Raw genomic sequence first — 26,484 nt, forward strand, 5'->3', positions numbered from 1 at the left:
TTAAATGTCCAGGGGCACTTGGGTGGCTCAGTAGGTTGGGCATTTGTCTTTGGCTCAGGTCATGATCTCAGGACCTTGGGATAGAGCCTCACAGCGAGCTCCCTGCTCAGTGGGAGTCTGCTTCTTCCTCTCCTTCTGCTGCTCCCCTGGCTTGTGCACTCGCATGCGTGTGTGCTCTTTCCCCTTCTCTCTCAAGTAAGTAAATAAAATCTTTAAAAAATTTAAGTGTATGTATAAAAACCCAAGACTCAACAATTTGTTAAGAAGAATAAATGAAAACCATTCGTGGCCAAGATTAGCTTTGTTTCAGTGTGGGAATTTACATATACATCGCCTTTAAAGCAGTAGGTGTCTCCGTGGCTTGCATCCGTTTTATGTATACGTTGAGTATGGTGGGCATTTCTATCAATAATTGTGAATAACAATAGTATTAGATGGCCACCGTGGCCCTCATGAAACCTTCTATTATACATATGCACTATTTTTTCCAGAAATTTCCTACAGAATTCTGCATCCCTTTCCCTCTTCTGACCACAAGCCCACAGTGCATGAAAAGTTTAGACGAGTGTATCTTTCTTAGACATGATCTGTGTCGAGTTGAGTCACCTGCACTATAAATGGTGATTAAATTATCTGCAAAGAAGGAAGCATTTATAAATTGTAAGGAATTCTGGAGTCCAATTAGTTGAGGGTGTGAGCAAATGGCCATATATGCTGCTTTTATTAAAACTGCTTCCACACATAATTAGATTTTTGAAAGGAACCGATTACAATGGTGTTTTTTTTTTCTTTCTAGCAAAGAGAGCACTTCAAAGTTTAAAGAACAGTTGGTAAAGGAACAAAAAGTACAATCCTTTTAAATAGCAAAAATAAAGCTACTGTTATCTAGAATTATGATACAGCGGAAGCCTGTCCTCCTGTCAGCTTTATGGGGAGGCAGGGGGCTAGCCATGGTACTTGCCAGAGAACTGGAACACTTCACCATGACACGCTGTGGGAACTGCTTTTACCACAGTACGTCTACTTATTGTAGGCACTTTTTCTGCAAAGATTGAAAAGTGTTCAATGGAGGACTACCATCTAAATGTCTTGCAGCATAAAATCAAAGGAGCCAAATAATTCAAGTGCATGTTTCCTTTTTTTTTTTTTTAAAGATTTTATTTATTCATTCATTCACACACACAGAGAGAGAGAGAGAGAGGCAGAGACACAGGCAGAAGGAGAAGCAGGCTTCACGCAGAAAGCCTGACATGGGACTCGATCCCGGTCTCTAGGATCATGACCTAGACCGAAGGTGGCGCTAAACCGCTGAGCCACCCGGGCTGCCCTCAAGCGCATGTTTCCTAAGCAAATTTCAATCCGCATACCTTGAAAGAGTTTGGTTTTTCAGGGGAGGTACAACGTGGGTATGCTGGGGTAAGTTTCTTTCTGTGATTTTTCCTAAAATTTAAAACAATGGAAGAATAGCCTGCCTGCCCTATTCCCAACATCATCTGCAAACCTGATTCACTGCCTTTAAGTCTCCTAATTTGCATTGATTATTACATTGGGAAGGCCTGAGGGCCATGCGTCCATGCATATCCCAGAGAGGTTTGTCACCAACAACCCTGCCTATGGATAGAAGCAGTCTGAAAAAGGGTTTTAGCTTCTGGCCTCAGGCAGTCTTTATCTGCAGCCAGGATTCACTCTGAGGTTTGCTGGGCCATTATAATTTCAAAACTATGTTAGAGCTGTATTGCCAGGAAGCAGTTAAAACACTGCCATCTAAACCATAATGAAGGAGAATTTTCTCCTGCTTTGGAGAAGATGGGATAGATGTATTTTCACCTAATCCTCCTGCTCAGTACCACGTTTAAAACCTCGCTATTACATAGAGAACAAACAGAAAAGTCTGAAGGTGGAGAAAAGACAGCAGTCTGGCCAGGGACCTTGTGATCTGAGGAAGGACATGGTACTGAGTTCTCTGGGTGTTCTTTCTGGTTTGGAGATGCCACACCTGGAGTTGAAGAAGCTGGCCACTCTGAAACACCAACAATTACAAACAACAAAAATCCTCAACACAAGTCTACTCTCTTTGGCCAAAGGATCAGGCAAAGGGCGATTTAGTAAGACAAAACTTTCAGTCATAATGGCTCTACTCCAGTTGAACACCACAAAAAACTTTGGCCTCATCCACACCAAGTGGGCAGCTTAGACTTCCATGCTTACCAAGCTGTGCAGAGGTGCCCTCATATCTTCCTCAGAGAAAGCCAAATCAGGAACCAGTACTTTCAGGAAGATGTGGTCAGTGTTCAGTGAAGACAGTATGGGGAACCAAACTGGCCATTGCGAGTTAGCACCCTCCCCGTTCCCCTACCGGTGGAATCACATAAAGCCAGCTAAAACAAGGTTTATATAAGATTCAGAGTCTCATAAGATAAAAATGTCCAGACTTCAATTAAAAATCACTTATTAGACCAAGAACCAGGAAGATCTCAAATTGAGTGAAAAAAGACAATATAAGTCAATAGTAATAGAGTATTAGAATTATCTTATGCAAAAATTTGTTTGTTGACTCAATGTAAAATACAAAACTGTAAAAGTTTTAGGAAAAAAAACCTGGGAGATAAACTTTAGGATATAGGTCTAGACAAAAGAATTCTTAGACTTGACAGCAAAAGCATGATCCATTAAAGGAAATGCTGATAATATGGATTTCATCAATATTAAAAACCTTTAAAAAGACCTTGTTAATAATCTGGATGAATCTCCAGAGAATTATGCTGAGTTTAAAAAAAAAAAAGCTTATTACAAAATGTTATATACTGCTTGATTTCAGTTCTACAACATGCTTGAAATGACAAAATTATAAAAATGGAGAACAGATTTGTGATTGTCAGGGTTGAGGAGGAGGTGGAGATGGGAAGGAAGTGGGTTGGATTGTATAAAGGCAACATGAGGGATCTTTGGGGTGATGGAAATATTCTGTGTCTTGACTGTATTAATGTCAATATCCTAGTCGTGATATCGTCCTATAGTTCTGTAAGATATTACCATTGTGGAAACTGGGTAAAAGCTCTGTAATGTTTCTTACAACTCTAATAATTCTTACAACTGCAAGTGGCTACGATTACCACAAAACGAAAAGTTTAATTTAAAAAACATGAAAAATAAAATAAAATCAACCCCCCAAAACCCCAAACTTCCAAATCCATAATGAACCCCAGGAGTCTTAAGCAACAATGACATGTTTTGAGCATTTACTTTGGATCAAGTAGTGTGCTAAATATGCAAAGCCAAATGTACATCCCATGATGTAGGTACCATTTTCCACATGAAACTGAAAAATCAATTGCTTGCTCCGCTCTTCTTTAAATGAGGCAGTACAGCTATTACACACATCAGGAAGCTTTTGATACTATCTTTAAATTAATTTGTTAAAAGAAAGAGTTTAATTTTGTTTCCCAAACTCAGAGCTTGGTTTCCTCAGGTAAATCTCAGCTCTGAAAGCAGAGAAAATAAAATTCAAAACAACGTGGCCATCCTGAAATAGGAGAACTCGGTAGGAGAGTCAGGGCAGACTTTTTATTTTTTTAAGTAAAAACAAAAATTATTTTCATTAGAGGCTAGGCCAACATTCTTAAGACAGAGGTTCTACTGTGGATGATTTATAGAAAGAATGGCAAACGCTGACATTTTTGTAAATATATGTGAAAGACATATAGCATCTACTGATTTTTGAAAGAACATTCATTTCTGATATTTGAAAGAACATTCTTAAAATCAAATCTAAAAAAAAAAAAAAGTCCCATTCTTGGTCAACTGAATGTGAACTTTAAATAGAATCCACCCATCCACCTATCCATCCATCCAACTCTCTCTACAGACAAACAGACAAACATATATATACACATACATAAACTATCAGACACATTATTTCTTAGTATTTTCTAAATCACGTTATATTAGACTCATAAAACTGTGGAGCTTGAAGGATACTTAGAAATTACCATGTCAAACTTTCTCATTGCATGGCTGAGGAAACTGAGGCCTCCCTAAGTTAAGGTCCTTACTATTCACAGTGAAAAATCCAGAATTAGAATTCAAGGCCCTTGATTCCTGTTTCTCTATTTCACTATTCTCATTTCCTCGAGCAATTTGATGGCTAAAAAGAGAATGAAGAGTTATCAAGAGGACTGGGGACACAGAATCACACGTTAATTTAAATTGGGCAAAGTGAGAGCTAATAACAAATTCGGCTTCCTGAAATTAAACATATCTTAAGCCAAGATCTTGTAACAAACAGTGCTTCTTATCTTCATTCCCTGGTAAAATGAAAGTAGCTTAATGTGTATTTGAAACAGACATGGGTCACTCACCCAAGGTCACATTTCCCAGATTCCCATAGCAACCCACCCTCAAAGGGACACAAGCTTTTATAAGCACAACTATGCTCTGTTCCTATACCATTTGCTTTATGATCTTACAGTGACATCCTGGAACTGGAGCCGCATGGCGGAGCCGGACGGCTGAGGTCGACTGGTGATCTCTAATATGGTTCTCAGCAGGATGTCCAGCAGGCTGGCCACTATCACATCTATTTCCTCCAACACAGATTTTTCCTTAAGAGAAAAAAAAATAGAGTTCAAAAAATGGTGGCTTATGTATCAGTCTCTCTTTAACAGAAAAGGGAGGAAAAACCCATATTTCCAAATACAGAATCAAAGTCAGGGGACCTGAGAACTTGGATTGGGCCTCACCTATGTCATCTAAGTAAATGACCTTCTTTTCCAGAAAACAAAGGCACAGGGAAATTCACAGCTCACTGTGAACTCACAGCTCACTCAAGAGTACCTAACGAGGCTGTGCAGTGGACACCTGACACGCAAATGAAAAGGTGAGGTGATGTCCTGGAAAGCACGCCAGACTTACTCAGAGTAGCGGCTATGCCCTGCCACGGTGTGTGATGTGATCCAGTCAGTTTGCCTGAGTCTGATTCATCACCTGAAAGTCTCTCTTGGGCCCCAAAGTCCTTAATTCTTTTTTATTGTGCTTACATATACTCTTCTCATCACTTGAGTAGCACAGGTCATTTTCCAGAGCTGTCTTATAAGTGCAGATGACTACTGCTATAAAAATGATTTTTAAAACATTCTCCATGTAAGATGAGCAAACAGCATTCAGTGTTAGATGAACACCAATAGCTCCAGACTAGACGTAAGACCAGTGGCCACGGGGGGCACAGCTCCTCTAAAGCAAAATTAGTACTTGTATCCAAGCCCCTAGGACTTGAGAGAGAAACCCAAATTGCTCTGCACTGACTGTATACTTAGTAGAGTTGGATTCTTATTGCATCTGCAGAAGACAAAACTCTGTGTCCAAAGGCTCCCTACCAAGAAGACTGCCATTCCAAAAAAGAACCAGCCAAACAAAAATAAAAACTCTTACAAAGTATGGGTTTGAAACAGCTTTTTAGCCAGGGATTTATGATAAACTGTCTTACACTTGCAAGATAACTACCAAGGGTTCCCTTCTACCTCCCAACCCCATGCCCCATCCCCAGGGCAGAGTTTCTGTTCTGAATTCCCTATCAGGTAGGTCCAAAAGCTGACTGTAACTTCCAAACTGACACAAACAGGAGAAATTTAAAAAAAAATCTTTTCCACTACTGCTGATACTGGTTTTCAGTTTTCGGCAGCGAGCTATCTCACTTAGCAGAATTACGGTTCGCAAAAACATTCACGCTAGGCATGCGATAGCTATTCTTTACTGAATTACATAGAAAAGTTTCAAAGCCAAACTAGCATTTCCTCCCATCGTCGCTCTTCTCCCCAGTCCAGGATCAACCTTGGGGGGCCTGGGATCATGGGGATGGGTAAAAGTCAGTCTTCCCTCCCCAGGCAGATTTCTCTTAATTGCACTTTTTATACACAGATCTTCTGACCCTTTCCTCTCAAATGCCAACCTGTTCCCATAGTGTAGGGCCCTCTCACCACTAATTCCACTGGGGGTGAGTGGGAAGGGGAGGTCCCAGGCCAGCTTACCACTGAGCCCTTCAGAAGGTGAAGGATCATAAGGATCATAAGGAAGAGTGACAAAGATGGGGAAACTATGTAGCATAGGTCTAGAAGGAAGGCAGAGAAATAAAAGTCCCTGCATTTCTCTGCATACACTGTCAAAGAGGACCATAATGCCAATTCACGGCTGCAACAGACAGAACTAGAACAGGACATCCCTTATATGGGAACTTCACATCAGCCCCGTGAGCCATGGACATGCACACTCTAAGAGTTGTCCCCATTTCTAAGTAAGCATGTGATTTTTTTTCTCTATTTGTCCTGTATCCTCTAATGCAACTATATTGCATCAAGAGTCAGGTACATCCATAGGAATTCCCAAATCCATAACAATTTAGTGATAACTGTTGAGGCTGAGTAATGACTGTAGTGAGAGATACCCTCAGTCTCCTGGAGCTTTCCTGTTTCTCCAACTTCTGCAGGGTAGGGCCCAACGGCCATGGCCAAGCTCAGAGCATCACCATGCAGCCTTCCACAGAATGAGCCCAAAAAGACTTCACTCTGCAGGCAGTAATTTATTCTTGCCACAGAGTATTCATCATATCAAGATTAAAGACACATGTAGGAGGCTTTGAGATTTCTAATTTTTCTCACTGGGTATTCAGTTCTTTCTCACAATACAAGTTTAGGGAAGCCAGGTTATTTGGGGTTACAGCAATCTTACAAGGTTAAAAAAAATTATTTCAGAGGAAAAATAAAATGTCCGACCCATCTGGAAGTAAAAGTTCAGAGTCTCAGAGGGTTACTCTTCAGTGTGGTTTCTCTGAAGATCTTAACATTTTTATTTCCAGAAGCCATTTGATGGGAACTACATACTATGACCTGTATTTACTTACTGAGCTATTTTTCTTGATGAGACAAAATACGTTGCTAAGGATACGTGCGCACATGATCAGGTCCTTCTGTTCTTGCAGGTGCATATGGAGGTGATGTAACACGACGGGCAGGAGAATGTACCTGGAATCTGGAGAGAGAAGCAGCGTTAGTGTCACATCTGTGGAGCCCCACACCAACCTTGCACAAATTCTTATCTACTCTTTAATCTAATTGTAATTGTTAAATGACTAACACATTTAAAAGGTACATGACTGATACTAAAAAGCAGTGGTTCCTTTCCCCAATCCATGATTCCTGCACTCAAGAGAGGCCTTTGATTCTTGTACTGAAATATTTTTAAAATTGTTTGTTTTACCTCCAAATATCTAAATGGTATGCTTACCCGGCCATTTTCTGATTTTTTCATTGAGATCGACTATTTACTGACTTCTTACTGTAGTAGATGAAAATTTAGGTTTTTTTTTTTTTTTTTACCTTCATTTCTTCTCCCCAGTCTCACAAAAACACCCCCCCGCCTCAAAAAAAAAAAAAAAAAAAAAAAAACCTATCACAATTTCTGGCTAAATTAATGTTTTGTATTTGCTACCATTCTGATTTCCAGTGCTTTGCACATGACCATGTTTTTTGTTCATCTGTCTTTGAAAGCTTTTGGGAAATTGTTTCTGGTAATCCAAAATTTCCTAATTGTGTGCCTTGCGTTGTCCCTTGATATCTATAAATTTGTGTCCTTCAGCTCTGGAAACTTGCCTTGAAATACTTCTAGGATTGTTTTCTTCTCTCTAGATTTTCTGTTCTCTGTCTGGAATTCTGACTACATTTACATCATGAATGTCTTAAACTATCTTCTCTTTTTAAGTACTTTATCATCCTTTTGTCCAACTTCTTTATCTTCAAGCTCTTCAATTTTTTAATTTATGCTCTCATACATTTAATCTCCAAGAATTCTTTCTTATTTGCAAGGCTAGTGTCACAGATGTGCCACCTGTGCTATCACACAGGTCCCTGAGCTCAGAAGGGCCCCACACTTGTTTTCATGCCCTGTGGCTCCTATCATGCGATTCCTAATAATTTTCAAAGAAGAGGCGCTGTATTTTCATTATGCAGCCACTCCTGTTTATTTCTCTGAGTGATATCCTTTCATAACATGTTTCATCGATCTTTTCTGAGTTAGTCAGAGACGATTTTGTAATATATATTTTTTTCTCCTTGAATTATCTTTCTTTCAAGTTCTCTTTTCTGTTTCTTCATTTTGGTCTCTGCTTGCACATTAAAGGTATTTCTACAGTATCTGGTGATTGTTGGTTGTCTTTACAAGTGAGCATTAAAATGCTAACTGGGGAACAAAACACAACAGCGTGCCTTGGCAAGCTTGTGAACTGGTGAAGCTTTAAAGCAGGAAGAGTAGGTATCCAGATGTTTCATCAGGAGACCCCCAAATATCAGAATCCAATATGCCTTTTCTTAGGCTGGCCAGTTCTCTACAGAGAAATCTGCCAATCTCCTCTCTGAGGAGCATGACACCATCATCTTTTAGTCATTTGAAATCAAGAAAGGAAGGGATAGGGGTCTCTCTGTTTAACTGTGAGGTCCCCTTTACGGTGCAGAGCCTAATTCTTGAATTTAGCACTGTCTGATCTCCTGAATCCAGGCATATCTCATTCACTTTCTTTAGGGAGTGAACTTTCCATTTTTGCCTGAATGAAAGGAGAGGACAGGGCAGGGTGCTAACTATTCCTTCTTAGGGCTTTTAAAAATCCAATTTCCATATTTCTAGCACCCTTAATCTGCAGATACCTGGTACTTTCTATTTTCCATAATTTAAAAAAAGTTTATCTTTTTTTAGTAATCTCTACACTCAATGTGGGGCTTGAACTCACAACCTGAAGATCAAGAGTCACATGCTCTTCCAACTGAACCAGCCAGGTGCCCCTGGATAACTGGTATTTTCAATTCCTGATCCTTTCTGAAACCGTCTTGAGCCATCTGCAGTTCTGAGAAGTAAACTAGTTTGTTCCTGGCCCTACTCCAACTCCACACACCTGTGTGTGTCAGCCTTCTCTTGTCTGCTGTCAGCTGCCACTCAACTTTGTAAAAACTGTTGCTATTTACATGTTATCTCCTCTCCCATGCTCCTAAAACTTGTGAGATTACAACATTTAAAAAAAAAAAAAACTTTACCGACCAAAGATACAAAAATGCTTTTTACAACTTCAGTCAATCAATTCTAGCAATAGGTAAAATACATATTACTTCACGAGGAGATAAGGTTTATCTTAAAAGCAAGGTTGTTCAACATCTGAAAATCATACTTGTATACTTTCATCAGGGAAGAAAGATAAATACTGCTGATTCTTGTTATTCATGCTAGGTAAGTTCGAACAAGTCACTGGGAACAATGAAACAGCAAATAATGAATCATTTCTCCTAGGAGAAATATACATACAAATATGATACATATCCCACATAGATAACACTGTTAAATCCTAAAAACAACTCATCCAGTTAGATTCTATTTTATTTAACAAAAGATAAAAAAGAGGTTCACAAGTGGTAAGTGAGTTGCCTGAGGCCACTCTACTAAGAAGGGCCAAAGGTGGAAATCAAACTATCAAATGGCCCCAGAGCTGGAGCTTCTTGCACTGCACTGCACTGCCCCCTACTGCTCCATCCTCTAGTTATCCCTGTAAGAGAGTGGAAAGGAAGGCAGAGCATTGCCTTGTTTGATCTCAGCTGGGAATGTCTGCATTCTGCTACTCAAATTTTTCACTGCTCTTTGCATGTCCATGAATGAATGTGAGAGTGTCACAAGTATTGATTTTGAGCTTACAAATACATTTTAGTAACTGAACCCATAACTAGTGAATTTTGACTTGACTGTACAAGTATCATTCCTTCATCAACGCAAAGTCTTATATTTATCCCGTTTGTCATTAAACTGGTATTTGAAATAATAAAGTAACTTATCCAGTATGTAGTTCAATATTCTGGAAAAGAAACAAGTAAGTATGCTTATTGTCCTGAGTGTTTGCTTTTCAATAGGATGTCATATGCACAAAACTATTATCTATTACGTGCCCATCATGGTCATATATTTGTGGATATGCCCACTTGCAAATTGCCCTAGCCTCTTTCCTTGATCTGCTTGGAATTTTAAAAGATGTCAAGTGTGCAACAATTTAGATGAATTATTCTGGATTTATTAAAACCCATGTGTCTTATAAATAGTTGCATAAATTATAATTCAACTTGACCCACTCAAGAAAAAAATGGACAGCTTAAATAACACTATACCTACTACAGAAACTGAACTTGTAGTTAAGAACCTTTTCACAAGAAAAATTCCAGGCACAGATGATTTCGACGAGTTCTGTAAAGCTTATGGAAGAAATCAAGTCTACAAAAATTCTCCCAGAAAATAGAATGAACAGAGAGCACAACTCTTTTTATGAGGCCAGCATTGATGCCAAAATTATAGAAAACTATAGACTGCTATCTCTCATAAACACAGATAAAAAAATCCTTATCAAATTTTAGAAAAATGAATCTAGTTTTATATATATATAAATACATATATATGTCCATATATATAAATACTATGATTGAATAGGATTTATCATGAAGGCAAGTTTCATATAACGTTTGAAAGTCAATCCATCAATGTTAATTCACCATATTAACAGATGTAGAAAAAAATGTACAAAATTTAGCATCCATTCTTGGTAAAAAACTATCAGGAAGCTAATAATGGAAGGTAATTTCCCAAATTGATAATGAGCATTAATGAAATGCCTACCTTTAGCTAATATTAATACTTAACAGTGAAAGATTGAATGCTTTCTTTTTAAGATCAAAATGAAGGCAAAGATGGTCAACCAACAACTCGGTTCAACACTATAGTGGATTCCTAGCCAGTATAAGAAGATATTTCCATAGGTAAAAGAATATACGATTCTGAATCCTAACAAAAATCATAGGGAATGCAAAATATTCATACCTGGGAAAGCGCTATTAATCAGTGTTCGCATGATTTCTCTTATTGGTTTACCAACACAAAGGGGTTTGGCCTCAAGTTTACCATTACAACAAACCACACAAGGTACAAGCCATTCCTCACAAGGCAATATGGAACATTAAAATCCAAACTTGTGAAGTAATTCATTGCAGGGTTCCTTTAAACTGTAAGTCTGACCAGGAAACTTAAGTAATCATTTAAAAATCAATCACTTGACAAAAAGAACCAAGTAAAAGAATCTACAAAATTAAATGACAGGAGTCACTGCCTAGTGATGATTAATTAGAAAGGAAGATAAAGCTTATCGGATGTGCAGAATTTGATTTCTAAAAATTCAGTTTGCAACCAACTGTTAAGAGAATATCTACTGCAAAAAAAGTGAGTAAGGTAGACAAATAATTCGTGTGTGGTGTGCATAAAAAGAAATATAGGACTACCTAAACCGCAGATTTGCTTTTTCTCCATTACTAGGGCAATGTCAGCCAATGCAAATGATACAGTCGGTGGGTAAATGCCAAACAAGCTGACTGGTTAAAATGCTAATTCTTACCTTTAAAAGGAAACACCTGGACTCATCAAGCAAGCTCCCCCCCACCCCCAAAAAGAAGAAATCCACTTTGAACAGATACCAACTTTCCAAACATTTAACAATAGAATCAGTTATGCAGTTTCTGTCCTTGAAAGGGTCAGCACACTCATATTCCACATCTCAGGCAAAGCTTGCTGTATTATGTATCTCATTGAGTGTATAAAGGAGTGACTTTCATTTACTTTTTATTTTGTCCGTACACACTTGAGTGGATAAAGCCAGCTCCCATGAGTAATTCTCAGTGGGTGTGGGGCTAGGAAGGAGAAGCAGCTATGAAATGCTGCTAGATTTCCTGCTGAGGTTAATTTTGAAGAAAGTCAGAAACTGGTCTTTACCTCCTCTACTACTAAGACTTAGATGAGGATCCTTGAAGTCAGCCTCTGTCCGTAGAGGAGTGAGGTCTGGGAGTCCTGCGGTGCCATGCAGGGTTGCCAGCCACTCTCTACAATGGGCGATGCAGGCTGGACACCAGCAGGGCCACCTCCGTAGCTGCTCCCAGGCAGCCTCAGGAGAGGGGGGATTATAAAGCAGGTGAGCAGAGCTGCAGGCTGCAGAGAAGCAGCAGCAGGGCAGAAAACCTGAAATCGGAGCTTGGTTGGGGCCTGGTGATCAAAGCCACTGGCACCTGAAATGCCAATGCCACAGACAGCAACAAAACCTGCAAAGGAGCCTTTCACATGCTGGAGGACAGACAACACTCTGAATGGAAAGGATGGCTGACTATGCAGGGGCTCTATTCCCATGCAGACAATGTCGGGATCACAGAGGACAATGATAGGAGAGGCCGAAGGATGGCCTGAGTGTGGCTCATAGAGCTCACTCACTGGATTTAATCCCACCCTGGGTGCCTCCACCACGGGGCGCCTTCCTACAGCAAAATAGATGCTATGAACACTTGCTACTTTTTTTCCACTGAGCTTTTGCTTCTGCTCTGGGCCTCCCACAGCCCAAGCTGTTCTGTTGTCATATTTGTGCTCATCCTGAGCTCAAAATTCGCTTTTCCAGTAAGATTTCTTTATACAGATCATGTATTTACTTATTGGTGCTCTATCCTGATCCTGAATGTATGACCCAGCAGTATACAGTATTCATTCAAGAAACCTCTACTGAACACCTACTATGCACCAGGCCCAGTTCTGGAAGCTGGGGAGATCACGGTCATCAGGATAGATAAAACCCCTGCCCTCTGAGGTTTTCCTTCTGGAGCGAGGGATGAAGACAGACTTTAAATGACTAAAACCCAATTCTTTATTCAGTTACAGACATGTCAGGTCATCCAAGAAGCAAAACGCAAAGCGAGTATGAGAAAGAGAACTGAGGAGATGCTTGAGAAAGTGAGGGTTAAACTGAGCCCCCAGCAGATGAACCGGGATCACCCGGGATGGGAGGGTGAGGAGCAGGAGAGCGGGGGTTCAAGCAGAGTGAAGCATAAAGACATGGGACCAGGCAGGTGGGCAGGGCGAGGTCACGGGGCCTGAAAGACCAAGTCTGTTCTGTGTCCTCAAAACAGAGCACAAGCAAGGGATGCGAGCAAGGGAGCTGGGGGTGACATCACCTGGCGTGAGTTCCAGAAAGGATGGGAGAAAGGAGAGGGACGCAAGTATGGACCTGAGGGAGCGCAGGCAAGGTGGCAGTGTGGAACGGCCCCGTGGCAGGCAGGCGGGGGGCCGGGGGTGGCGGAGGCAGATGTGAGATGCTGTGGAGGCCCCAGAGTAGTCCAAGAGAGGTGGGGATGAAGACAGAAGGGGGGGAGGTTTGCAAGGACAGCTCCAAACTTTCTAGGGTTTGGTGCTGCCATATACTGAGACGGGAGGAGCGGGCCTGGAGGGAAAGGCTTTCAAGTGCTCCCCAGTAATGTGCTTGCTCATGCCAATCAGCGTTGGAAAGTTTGGAAAAAAGGTAAGAAAACTGCTTAAATTGGGCCTCGATGTTTGCATTTGTTTTCACACAGATCAAGCTCGGAGTAACAACTGTCTGCACCATACTCTATGTTCTGAGAAATGGGAACTGGCAAGAACTAAGTACTTGATCTTTGACTGATTATGTGTCCGGCTGATGCCCTGTTGTGTCCTTATCTCTACTTTAACTTGTCCTAGTTTAGATTTATAATTTTAAATTGGGAAAGTGTCATTTGTACCATCCTCCTGGCTAAGATGCATATAGTCACACAAGTGCAGCACTCTGAGTCTCACTCCTTAAAACTTTCGATCCATAAATAAAACTCATGGATTTCCAAGTGTTTTTTTTTTTTTTTTTTTTCCTTTTTTAACCTTCTTACATGCAGGTTATCCATCTGAGGGTAGACAGACTAATGGTCCCCCAAAGAAGTCCATGCCTTAATTCCTAGAACCAGTGAGTATGTAATGGCAAAATGGACTTTGCATAAGTGACTAAGGGTCTTGAGATGATGAGGTTACCCAGGATTATCTAGATCGGCCCAGTGTAAACACAGGGGTCCTTACAGGTGAAAGAGGAGAGACTGCTGAGTCAGAGAGAGAGAGCTGGCGATGCTCCACTGCAGGTTTTAAAGATGGAGGAGGGGGCCAGAGGCCAAGGAGTGCAGGTGTAAAAGGCAAGAAAACAGATCTCTCCTAGACCCTCCACAAAGAAATGCAGCTCTGCGGACTCCTTAATTTTAGTGGAGGGGGAAGCATTTTGAACTGCAGCGCTACTGAACTGTAAGATACAAAATTTATGTTGTTTTAAACCATTACACTTGTAGTGACTGTTACAGTACCAACAGAAAACTAGTACCCCCAAACTGTATCTGAACAGGGTCTGATTTCATCAAATTTTGGTGATGCCATTCAATTCTCTAGGTTTATAGTTTCAAGGTATGTTTTAACCCATTCTCTATCATTCGGTTACAGTTACTTACTTCTGGGGATATAAGATAAAACTGGGGCATCCAAATACTCTAAACCAAACCAAACCTTTCCTCTGTTTTAAGAAGTGTGTGTATACATGCCTTTTTTTTTTTAATCTTAATTAGAGGCCAAAACGTTAGACTTAAATTCTTTTACCTGTTGTTGGCGGTGGCCTACGACAGGAATTCCTTTTAATTCTTTGTATCCCTCTCCCCGACGCCCTTAGCTATAGTTTTATATTGTCCTTCTTCTTCTCCCTCTAGCTAGACAAAATCAGCCTAAGTTTGCGAGATGTCGGGATCTACATTCTCCTCTTAATCACAACCTAACACATCCTATCCTGTCCTTTGATACTATCTATGGAGCCTACTATTTGCACTGCACACCTTCCTTTCCTCTAACATCTCATATTTCAGCTGGACAATACAGATAGGCTCCATCTATCATCTAAGTCCATAGTTTCCAACTTGGAATTTTGGAGTAGTTACTAGAAACACTCTCCAGGTTTCCCTAATGCTAGTGTTGGTGCTCAGGTAATTTAAGCAGAGCATAGTTGGCGACTTGGGAAGTTCTCAGGTAAATTTGCTGTTTTCTTTTCATGAAGACAACCTGTTTCCGATATGCCTTGCCATTTATATGTAAGTTTCTGTTTTCTCCAATGGTGAATCATTCAACATCAAGCCAAACCTCATCCTGGGGCAGTGATGGAGGTCTTTCCTTTTACTAGATCTGTATGCTTCTAGGTGTCCCATTGATCAGGAGCTGCTTCTGCTTCTCTAGAAGGTTATGTTTCTCCATAATCGTCCTCCATGGGGAACGTCGCACATAACACAAGAGGCAGGTTTCCCCTTCTCCTCCTCCTCCTCTGCAGCACAGTGACACAGTCACCAACCTCCCAACATGGCCTCTGAGCCTCTCCTCCACATCACCAGTAGAGACACTCCAACATCCACATTTCCTGGGTCTCTTGAGTCCATCCACCCCCACCTCAAGACATAATCTCACCACCTCCCACAAAGACCCAATTACTTTTCTCCTGGATTCAAACAACTTCTTCTCTTTGTGTCTCCTTAGTCCTGATTTCTGTACCACCAACTAAGCATCAGTAATCAGTAAGAACTGAGTCCACAGACAGAACACATTTCAGAGAGGCATACGATGAACACAATCCCTTCAGATAATTTCTTTACCTTTGAGAACAATTTTCATGATCTACGTTGTTCTTTTGGTGTTAGGCTTTAACAAAGAATTAACTGGCCAGTGAGGGAGAAATATGGCAGAAACAACCAATTCCTCTGAGATGAGGTGAACTTTTCTTGATTTGGTGAAAGCAAAATTGGTGTTCTAGTTACACCAGGTACCTGGCCTGGACCTCTACCCCCTACACTTTGCACCTCTGTTCCTAACCCTGGGTCACTGCAGAAGAACCTCCATGTCTCTGAGGAGCAGTTTGAAAACCACTGCAAGAAACAGCTTTACTCCAGGATGAGATGTTTTCCTGGGGAGAAATTAGAAGGTTTGAAATTTCTTTTATTCACTGAAGTATTATTTCAGGGAAAAAAAAGAAAACCCAAACAAACCATAAACAAAGTCTATCAACAGGAGGAAGAATAAATTAACCATGATAAATTTGTTCAGAGTGGAATGCTATCCAATAATAATAAAAATAATAAAAGGACTATAGCTGTATCTAGTAGCTTGGATAAATATAAAAGTATAATATTAGTCAAAAAGAAGCACTCTAGGGATGCCTGGGTGGCTCAGGGGTTGGGCGGCTGTCTTCGGCTCTCCTGCGAAAAGCCTGCTTCTCCCTCTGCCTATGTCTTTGCCTCTCTCCCCCTCTCTCTCTGTGCCTCTCATGAATAAATAAATAGATCTTTTTTTTTTTTTTTAAAAAAGGAGCCCTCTATAGAATGTCATACAACATAATATCATCATATAAAGACTAAATGGTGAAAGACATTTGAAACGATGAAAAAAATATTTTTATAGATTTGTAATAAAGGCATAGAAAATAAAAACAGGTGTCTCTGACAGTGGGAATTTCTCTGAAATAAGTAAGTACATGCAGGAGGGTCTAAATATATCTCTAATGACAAATTTCTTAATAAAAGACCTAGAGCAAATATCTGGTATTGTTGAGATTTAATGATTTACTATCTTATACTCTACTCTTGTCTGTATGTTTAAAAGGTTTTACAATAAAATACTGTAAAAAAAAAAAGCTTTGTTTGCTACATTTGAAATGCTATTTCAAAAATATTATATACACATATGTATTCATGTGGAGAGATAATTTTCAATAGAGTCAATTTTTAAAAGTTTATTTGGTGATAGTGATAGAAACTTCTTAAAATAAACTTTAAAATGAGGCTGGTACTTTATTTCAGGAAAAACTAGAAGAAAACAAAAGGCAATGGGATTTAATAACAGATATTATGATAAAATCAACTTAGTAACTGGTCATTTGCTACTAGGATAAAATAAAAAATGATAACACATCAAAACTTTCACTCAGTTTCAGAACATAAATCGATGGAAACATTTTAAGAACAAAACAAACAAACAAGGATCAGGTCCCTGTAAACATCTCTGAATGTAAATGTTACATTTTATTGAACCAAAAAAATGAAATCTATAACAAGAAAATAAGCATGCCTGATATCACAACTAGTTTGTGATTAGAATCAATTTAATCATTAGGGTTTTCATTCTTTCTGGAAATAAAGTTTTAATAGCCATACCACTGTATTTGGCTACTAAATAAATTCATCCTACTATCCAAATACACAATGCTTCTGAGAAAGGAATTTTCTGTTTCCTCTTTCTCATTGCTTCTGCTGAACTATGACTACTGCAGGTAAGTAATGGCTTTCCAGAAACATTGTTTCTGGAAAGAGACTCATCACCCTACCTGGATTGGTGTAAAGCTGGCTTTCCACGGTTTTGCCGATGCACTGCAGTTTAACGGCCTGAAGGGAGTCATCTACATGTACGATGGTCGGCAGACTGCCCAGGGTGTCCTGCACCAAGTTGGCCACTTCCCTGACATCAAAGAGCTTCAGCAGTTCTGAGTACACAGCTGGAAAGGAGCTCAGAAACACAGCCTTAAAAGGAAGAAATGTAAATCAACTCCAATATACACCCAGAGAAATCTGCTATAAAATGTCAATGAATTTAAGACTGTGACAAATAATTGTGAATGATTAAAAAAACGAACGTAAAACATTTCTGGTGCCTAAAGCTAAAAGGCTGCCATTTTTTAAAAAGTGTAGCAAATTAGAACAGTATTTTTAAATGTGCCAGGGTGCAATATAATAAAACTGAGAATTTCTGGAAAATCACTGACATTAGCAAAATGATTGGCAAAAAATCCCATAGAATCAGCAAAATGCAGCATGATCGAATGGAAAGAATGCTCAACCAAGACCTGGAATGCAGTCACTTATAGTTCATTTCTTTTTGGAGATGGTTTCTGAAGAGCTCATATAACTCTCATTTACCTTTAAGAAACCAAACACATTGATTCCCAAAAGCACTGAAGTTATGGTTAAAGAAAGAAACGAGACAGGGACTCAGTAGACCTAGATTGTATATCCTACTAGCTTTGCTACTAATCAACTCTGTGACCTCAGGTCATTTTAGCCGCTTGGGTTTCAGCTTTATCACCGGTAAAATGAAAAGATTATTATAACTAACCTTTAGGTTGTTTTGGGATTTATTGTAACCCCAGAACTGTGTGTACTCAGAACAATATTCTTTATGTAAGTGAAGAAACCTGATAATCATTTTTTAAGGGGGAAAAAAAAAGACGCCAGTATTAAATCCTAAGGGGCACAAACTGGGCTGGGATTGTACATCAAAACAAACCTAGTCTTTTAAATTCCACAAAAGGAGGGCAATGGAAGGAAGCGTCAACCAACCTCAAGTCTATGAAGTGGGGGAAGGAGGCACATGTTTCTAATATGCTGATATTCAAGCGCTAGCTGGCTCACCAATGAGACCTGACACCAGCAGAAAGTAGGTCGAGTGTACATGTGCTGATGATTCAAACGCAGACTCAAATTCAAATTCATGGGTTTTGGCATTTATCTATACAGCAGCAGCAAAAATATCTAGAAGAGCCAAGACCTGTTTTTGATGCCAGAACCATCAAAATGCTTCAGGTGCTACAACTGACAGCTATGCTCTCCTTGACTCTTAGACATTATAGATTTACTTGAATGCATTTAAAATTAATAACTTGGTATTCTCTGTTAAAGACGATATTTATATAACCTTCATTTCATCTGCAAAGAGCTGAGTCATACAGATGAGTTAAAAAAAAAAAAAAACAATAAAATGAGCCCAGCTGATTACTGAAAAGGCAACTATGCTGATTTTCCTGAGGAATCTTTTCATTTATCCATTAATTCTTTATACTTATAGCTCTTCAAAAAAGCATGTGAATGTGCCTGAAGTGGAGACACATGTATTAAAAAGGATAAAGGAACAAGCACCTTGTGATAAGGACAGAGAGACAGCTGGACCAAGCTACCTAAAGGATTTTCATTGCAAATAAAAAGAAAAGCCTACATTTGTTTTGATCTTCCTGATAACCAAGACAAATAGATAAAGGTAATTATTAGGAACTTGGGGCAGGGTCTTGGGCCTCAACTCCTGACATTCCTCTTCTGCTCTGAGGGATCCAGGATAGGTATCTATCTGTGGAAGGAAAACCAAGAGCCACAGCTCCAAGAGCTGAGTGAAATGGCAGTTCTGTTGGGGCAGGGATCCCAAAGACAGAGTCATGAGTGAGCTGGGTTTAGGGCATCCCAGTAGAACCATGGGGGCCAGATCTGTGGGGGCACTAGAAACGGATTCAATGTGAAGGTTTTCTGGGATGGTTGCTCTACCTCCAGAAGACAAAAATTGCCCTGAGTTGTAGCCTACAGGGAAAACCATGCAGAGGAGAGCAAGGGAACCAGGTTTTTGTCTTTAAGGCAATTTAACAGTAAAATTCAGACTAGTGGGTTTCCTTGGCTCTGGGTGTGATAGAATTCTAAGATGACTCCCAAGACTTTTTCACCCTGGCGCTGTTCCTAGGACTTTGTTATATTACATGGCAAAAGCAACTTGGCAGGTATAATGAAGGTTACTAATGAGTTGATCTTAAAATATGCAGATTATTCATATGGGGTTGTCCTACTGACATGACCCTTCCAAGCAGAAGTTTTCTCTAGCTCATGGTGGGAGAACTGAGAGAGATCTGAAGCATGAGAAGGATCTGACCTACTGTTGCTGGCTTTGAGGATGGAGGGGCCACACATACCAAGGAATGTGAATGGGCTCTAGAAGTGAGAAGGCCTCTCCCCACTCCCAACCCCTCGCTGATAACCAGCAAGGAAATGGGAATCTCAGTCTTATGAACACAAGGAAACTGTTTCCTACCAAAGGCCTGGAAGATTCTGAAAATGAATTCTTCCCCAGGACTTCCAAAGAAGCCATCAAGGCCAACACTTGGATTTTGGCTGTAGGAGATCCCAAGCAAAAAATCCACCCTACTCTCCTGATCTACAGAACTGTGCGCTAATAAATGGATGTTATATAAAGCCATTAAGCCCGTGGTTATGTGTTAGGCAACAACAGAAAAAAATCACACACAGTGTCAATCATATTAGTGACACCTTCCTTCTGAGAAAAGAGAGCTATGAAGGTGTGGGGTCAAGAGGGGACTTGGAATAAGCAAAGTGTAAAGTATTCCCCACTCTCCCAAAATACAGAGGGACTAGGAAGTCCTCTTTGCTTAATAAAGAAAGCTAACCACTTCATCGTTTTAGATGAAGTCTTTTAGGATCAAACTAAAAGAAAATCATCACATCACGTGGGCTCATATTTTCAGTTCAGGACAACTACTGAGATGCAGTGGAAACATAACTTAAGGAAAAAGAATATTTCTCTAACATTATAGAAGAGAAAAATAAAAACCTCTTGAGTCCCTAGGAAGGCATGTCATTGAGAAACCATGACTTACGGTTACTCTTAAAAGTAAGAGAATATTTTTCAGATGTGAATTAGATAAGTTTGTCCCTTTAACCGGTAAAGGTTTAAGATTAAAAAAGAAGTCTCAAATATAATAGCTTTTATAAAAGTAGTGAGTTACTGAGAACTTTTATTTAAAGGAATACATAAGTAGCTTGTTGGGTTATCCTTTTCAAATATCTACTGCAGGAAGTAGGGTTTAGCTAGTGGGCAATGTGACTTTGAGGTATCTGGCAAGTTCCTTAAGTGCAGTGATTGCACTATTGGCAATAGAGCCCAAAATGTCATTTAAAGGGCCTGAGTTGTATCCTTGCCCAGATGTAAGATCCGTCCACTTGTGTAAAGAAGAGATTAGCAAGAATAGCCCCCAAAAGTGAGAAAAAGCACAGCGCTATTGGAAGATTGGTACATTTCTGCTGTTTTACCATTCTATGTAATGCCTTCCAAATGTCAAATGGCACAAAATTATGATGATACTCTAAGGGATCTAGTTTTGTCTTCTAATCTCCCAATCTCCCATTTCTTTCCCCTAATTCTCGGTGATTATCAATCTCTACTCTCCAGGGGATGGCAGCAAAGAGGCTGCTTCTCCATCTGACAGGCTTTTTTAACCAAGTCATTAGAACTCAAAGTGTATCAAAAGGATTAAGAAAATGTAGAGTAGATATTGAGACCGATTGCTCAGAACACTTCAAGGCCAACACTTGAAGCCACTTGGAAAGTGGCTAAATCCCATTCTCAAACAGAACATGTGGAGCTACTTCAGGTAATGGCATGTGGCAACAGCCTCTCAGCACTGGTCATACAAGACCAGTCCCAGGACAACTAGGGTCAAGTTAAATAAAACAAAACAACATGCAGTTTAGCCAAGTCCAATATAATGAGTCTCAAGTTGACAGATTAAAATGCAGTGCAAGGGTTGGAGTAAACAACAGTAACAAGTCAGCTCCAGTGAACTTCCTTCCCCAAGGCTGATGGTGACAGCGTGTCTACTCATCGGCATGTGTTCTGGGAACTGAAATCCAGGCTGCTGCAGACCAACGGTCTCCCCAAGAAGAAGGAGAACAGTTGGAGGAAAGGCAACCTAACTTCTGCTGGGGCTCAGAGGCTAGGGGACCTTTTAAAAGTCTGCAAAGTTGCTTACGCTACAAATATAAACTGGAGCTATGGATTTCTCGTCGGCGAAAACATTCGCTTCTGCTGCTGTGTAAACACAAATAAACTGGACTCATTTTTGCTCTACTGAGCAGAGCCGAAAAAGACATTACCTGTGATTGAGATAACGCTCCTGACCCTTTGCTCTCTTGAGAAAGGAAGAAACGGACCGACATAAGGAGCTCCTGAATGCAGCAGCGAAATTCCTCTTCATTTTGTCCACCAGTAGCAAGGGAGAAGAGCCTTCGGGATTGCACTATATACTTAAAAATATATTCTTGTGCCTTAAAACAAAACATTTTAAAAGTTAGTCTCAAAAGAAACCAAGAGCATTTAACAATGACACGGCATAAAAACCACGGACAGCATTAGATTGTTAAATTATTGATTTAAATGCTAAGACTCCATGAGATTTTCGAACAGTATTTACTTGTGGGCAAAGAGCCATTTTTTTCTCTGATGCTAGTGAGAGAAAAGGTATAGATAATTTGAAAATCCTTTGTAATTTTCAAGATGTATGAACTTGAAATGCTTTTGATCCTCAGGTGGTTTTTAAAATTTAGTTAACAGAGAGATACGTTGGTTTCTCAAAAATTACTGTGTTTTGCTGGCAGGTACTCTTGCCACTTAGCATTTTACCTCCAATCAGTCCAAGGCGATAGATTTATAATCAGTAAAAGACTTGTTTAAAAATTATACCTGTCAACTTCTATCTAGTGACCTCAAATAGAGCAGCATTCAACAATAGGACATCAGAGGACCCTCAGAGCAGCTAATGGACAATCCCTTTAAGAACCTGTGTTCTTGGGATGCCTGGGTGGCTCAGTGGTTGAGGATCTGTCTTTGGCTCAGGCTGTGACCTGGGGGTCCTAGGATGAAGTCCCGCATCGGGCTCCCCTCAGGGAGTCTGCTTCTTGCTCTGCCTGTGTGTTTGCCTCTCTCTGTGTGTCTCTCATGGATAAATAAAATCTTAAAAAAAAAAAGAGCCTATGTTCTTTTATGAACATGTTTGCAAGTAAAGTGTTAACATCTCCATATACAACTGAACACAAAGGGTCCAGACACCTGGGCAGCATTAAACCATGAGACCCAGCAAAACCTCAGGTCTCCTCAATGTGACCCCTGCTAAGCCACCCTATCCCCTTTCAAAATCGCCCTCAAATGGCCTCTGTCAGGGTATTGGAAGCGAGACCCAGGAAGTCCCAAGCTTAACTGCCTATGTGTGGTCTTCTGTCATGAAACCTCCCTCCTGCTAATCCTAGACTTCACTCCGAGTGTTCTGGAGCTCAGAGGTATAAGGATTCAATCCCAAGCAGTTCCAGTGGGTGAGCCTGGCAAAGTTTCTTTCAAATTTCATCAGCTCTGGAGGAGCATAAACTGATTAAGAGCCTTGAATTGGAATGCCAGTAATATATCATCCCCAATTACTGTCTGTGTAGAGGAAAGCAATTAGTTTAGGCAGCATCATGCAACAGCTCCATTAGACTATATTATCTGTTATTGACAGCACATCATTACCTTCAACACCTCCTGGATGTGCTCTTGCCGTTCCGCTTCCGTGATCCTGTCCACGTACCACTTGAGAACTTTGATGAGATCTCTAAAATACAGGGGAAAATGTACAGAAGGTGGACTTGGTCGAGTTCTTAGGTAAAAGCCAACAAATCAAACGTTGTTATCACAAGGAGGCTTCTTTTCCCATCGGTTCTCACCATTTTCTGTCGAACTGCTTGATCTAATAATGTTAGGAATCTGCACATCAGCATCACTACCCCTTTTTGAAGATGCAGAGAGAAACGCTTCCTCCCATTGAGATTCTCTTCAGTATGGATATATCCCATTGACTCTGCTGTTTTCTGGCAAAGCTTTCCAATGGGCAAACACAATTACCAGAGAAAAGGTGTCTGGCCAAGAAATCTGGAAGTCTGACCATCATGGTCAATCCTGGACAACTGCTAGTTCGGATTTCTTCCCCAGTGACCATGTAAATAGCTGGATGAAATATTCAGTTGGAGGCAAAAGGGGGTGTGGGGAAGGATAAGGGAACATCTTTCTACTTCAAGTCACATGCCTGTGGGTTTATCTAGCCAACTCTCTGACCTGTGGGAAGAAAAAGACTTACCCTCAGAGCACCTTAGTAAGAGAATTTCCAAAACAGTCAAGTTGTTTTTTGTTTTGTTTTGTTTTGTTTTTTTAAGGAACAAAAAGAGAATTAAAAAAAAACCAACAATAATTCTCAAGATTGCAGTCTTCCTACCTTTACCTTTGTTTAGTTCTTGGTTTCTGGGAAACAGAGCAATTTTTAAAAATGCTCCTCTTTTCTCTCAGTCAGAAAAGAGCACATGGATGTTCTACTAGACAGGTGCTGCCAGGAATGTTATTTTGAAGATAAATGTCAGTGAGTCTCTGACCACCCATAGCCTGAGAAGATTCCATAGGCCTTACCTGTCTTATTAGGAATGATTATCCTGCTCTCCTGGCCAACACAAAGTGTTAGAAATTACGCCCTTCCTCTCTAGCTTCCACTGGTAATTTCAATCACAAATGGTGAGGTGCTACTAGGGCCCCAAATGTTAGGCCGAGTGGTACAGTGGGGCCAACGTCCCAAACGGTCCCTGATAGTACATTTCACCCTCTGTAAAAATCATGTTGACATACCGTTCACTTAAATGTTGGAGGCATAAATCTTCATGTGCCTTGATAGGGAATATCCAAGGTAATAGGATCAGATGCTTCTTTGATTACTTACTATCTTTTATATAACACATGATGGGGAAAAACGGGCAAAAACATGATTCAATCTTTTTAAACACACTTCTGGGAAAAAGGCTCGAATGCACAGCCATAGTGCGTAAGGGATGAGGTACAAACGTGGGCAGAGTAGCAATGGCAGTGTTAGAATGGGGAGAAAGAACTTTGGGGGAACATTCCAGGGCTGTATTTAAGCAGGGCCAAAGCCCGGGAAGATATTATACATAGCACAGGAGAGAAGCTGTTGCCTTCTGGCAATTATCAACCAGGCTGCAGGGAGGCAGGTAGGAGCTACAGCTTGTCATTACTCATTTGCTTTAGCCTTGCCTGCAGAGTTTGAGCTCATCAGAAGGGATGAGCAGTTAAAACGGCAGCTTGTATCACAGGGTGGAGTCCAAGGCTGCACTGCTTGTGGCCAGGAATCCGGTCTTCACATTAATCAGCATGCACTAGGCACACAGTAGGTACTCAGTATACATGAAGATAAATGAATGAATGAGTTAAAAAGGTATGATGGCAAAGGCTGTTTTCCCTTCACCTCTTGTTCGTAAAGACTTCTAGAATCCCCAAGGAACGTGGTGGTTAAATGGAGTTCTTGGCAGCCAAACTGAAATAACCAGTTATTTCAGACCAAAGCGTATCACATGAAATAGAGACAAGAAGAAAACACTTTATATGTTAGGTTTTAGGAATAGAATTAAGAAAGTTTTTTTTTTTCTCTTTTAATCAAAGTAAGTTGCAGCCATTAAAAAAAGATGTGTGAGAAAGGAAGAGACTGACTCAAGAGACACTTCAGTTGCTGTGCTTCATTTCTTCCTACACTTTCTTTTAAACTTTCCTATATTGCTGGTTCTGCCTAGAAAAGCTCAAAAGGATCTGCTTCCGAACCAATTACAAGATAAAGGCCTTACCTGTATGCAAGTGCCCCAGCAAAGTGACTCTCAATGTAGGTGTCCATTACAGGTTTAAAATGATGGAATTTGCTATCTTGCAGCAAATTTATTATGTGAACCTAAAAAGAAAATTGAGCTTTATAAACTGAATGCAAATCAAGATTTTTTTTTTTTGGTTCTTTTTAAGTGACTCTTAAGCTATTAAGTGCATTTCAGAAAGTCTTGGTCAAGACCAAAAGACAAAATTAAGATATAATTAAAGTGAATTTAAACTCACCAACGAATCAAATACTTTAGACCCATATTTTTGGGAATTTTCATCTAAAATTCCAAATAAGGTATCCAGTGTATCTTGCAGAAACTGTCAGATAAAGAAGTAAATCAATAAAGAAAATATCACCTGTCCTTCCCCTCCAAATATTCTTTATTCCATGAATTTCCAAGAGAGGGATAACAAAATAGCATATACCTTTACTATCTCTGAGCCATCAATTTCTTTTAATTTAGAGAGACAGCCTGTGATCTTGTCTGGGTGGGTTCTCCATTTCAAGAGATCAAGCATATCACCTTTTCAAACAGAAAAGGAAGATTAATTGCCTTAGCAGAGAATAGTCCGTCATGTGAAAATATTTCACTGGTAAAAGCTAGGTTCTTACACGTTACCTACTCTTCCCAGTCATCTAAGTTTCAAGTTCCCCCAGACCACGACTAGCTCTCTAGGATGGCATTTATTACAATGTATTCTAATTATTTCTCCCTTCCCAATGCTCTTGATTTACAAACTCCTACTCATCCTTCAGTTCCCAGAGTAGCTGTTGCCTCATCCAGAAGTCTTTCCTGAAATCTCCAGACTGAGCCAACTGGCCCCACCATGTGCTCTCATCCCAAAGTGGCAATGACCCCAACTATTTCAGTTGTTTACCGGTCTTTGCCCCTACTAGTTTGTAAACTCCAAGGGAAAACAAACAAACAACACAACACAACACAACAGACATGCGGAGTCTGGCCCTATGGCATCCCAGCACAGGTACAGAGCAGCACATAGGAGGCAGTTGATAAATATCTATGGAATCATTTTCTGCCTCCTCCTGTTAAAATGGGAGTTTCTTGAGGGTCAGGAAGCTGCTTTAGTCCTGTTTGTGTCCCGAACACATAGCACTCTGCCTAGCAATGAATTCTACCCAGCAATGAAGGTCTTCTGGACAATGTGACCCAAACCAGGCAGGACTAGAAGGTCCCCTGCACAACGATGACAAGTCTAGTCAATTGTCGGGTCATCGAGTGAGCCCGTGGAGCTGAAGAG

At 40.2% G+C, this 26,484-nt stretch overlaps 1 protein-coding gene across 5 annotated transcripts in view; it reads right to left on the bottom strand.

Moving 5' to 3' along the window:
* Positions 1 to 26,484, bottom strand: part of DOCK4 (dedicator of cytokinesis 4) — a 412,270-nt gene that overhangs the window by 98,153 nt on the left and 287,633 nt on the right. For all 5 annotated transcript variants that reach the window (XM_055314619.1, XM_055314621.1, XM_055314620.1 and 2 more), the window contains exons 18-25: positions 25,651 to 25,748; positions 25,459 to 25,542; positions 25,200 to 25,300; positions 23,056 to 23,137; positions 21,651 to 21,821; positions 17,276 to 17,468; positions 6,893 to 7,020; positions 4,467 to 4,601 (exon numbers count right to left, since the gene is read on the bottom strand). In XM_055314619.1, coding sequence (XP_055170594.1) covers positions 4,467 to 4,601; positions 6,893 to 7,020; positions 17,276 to 17,468; positions 21,651 to 21,821; positions 23,056 to 23,137; positions 25,200 to 25,300; positions 25,459 to 25,542; positions 25,651 to 25,748 — 992 coding nt within the window. The remainder of the gene's footprint in view (positions 1 to 4,466; positions 4,602 to 6,892; positions 7,021 to 17,275; positions 17,469 to 21,650; positions 21,822 to 23,055; positions 23,138 to 25,199; positions 25,301 to 25,458; positions 25,543 to 25,650; positions 25,749 to 26,484) is intronic.

The sequence above is a fragment of the Nyctereutes procyonoides genome, unplaced genomic scaffold (assembly GCF_905146905.1).
Source record: "Nyctereutes procyonoides isolate TBG_1078 unplaced genomic scaffold, NYPRO_anot_genome, whole genome shotgun sequence".
NCBI lineage: Eukaryota > Metazoa > Chordata > Mammalia > Carnivora > Canidae > Nyctereutes > Nyctereutes procyonoides.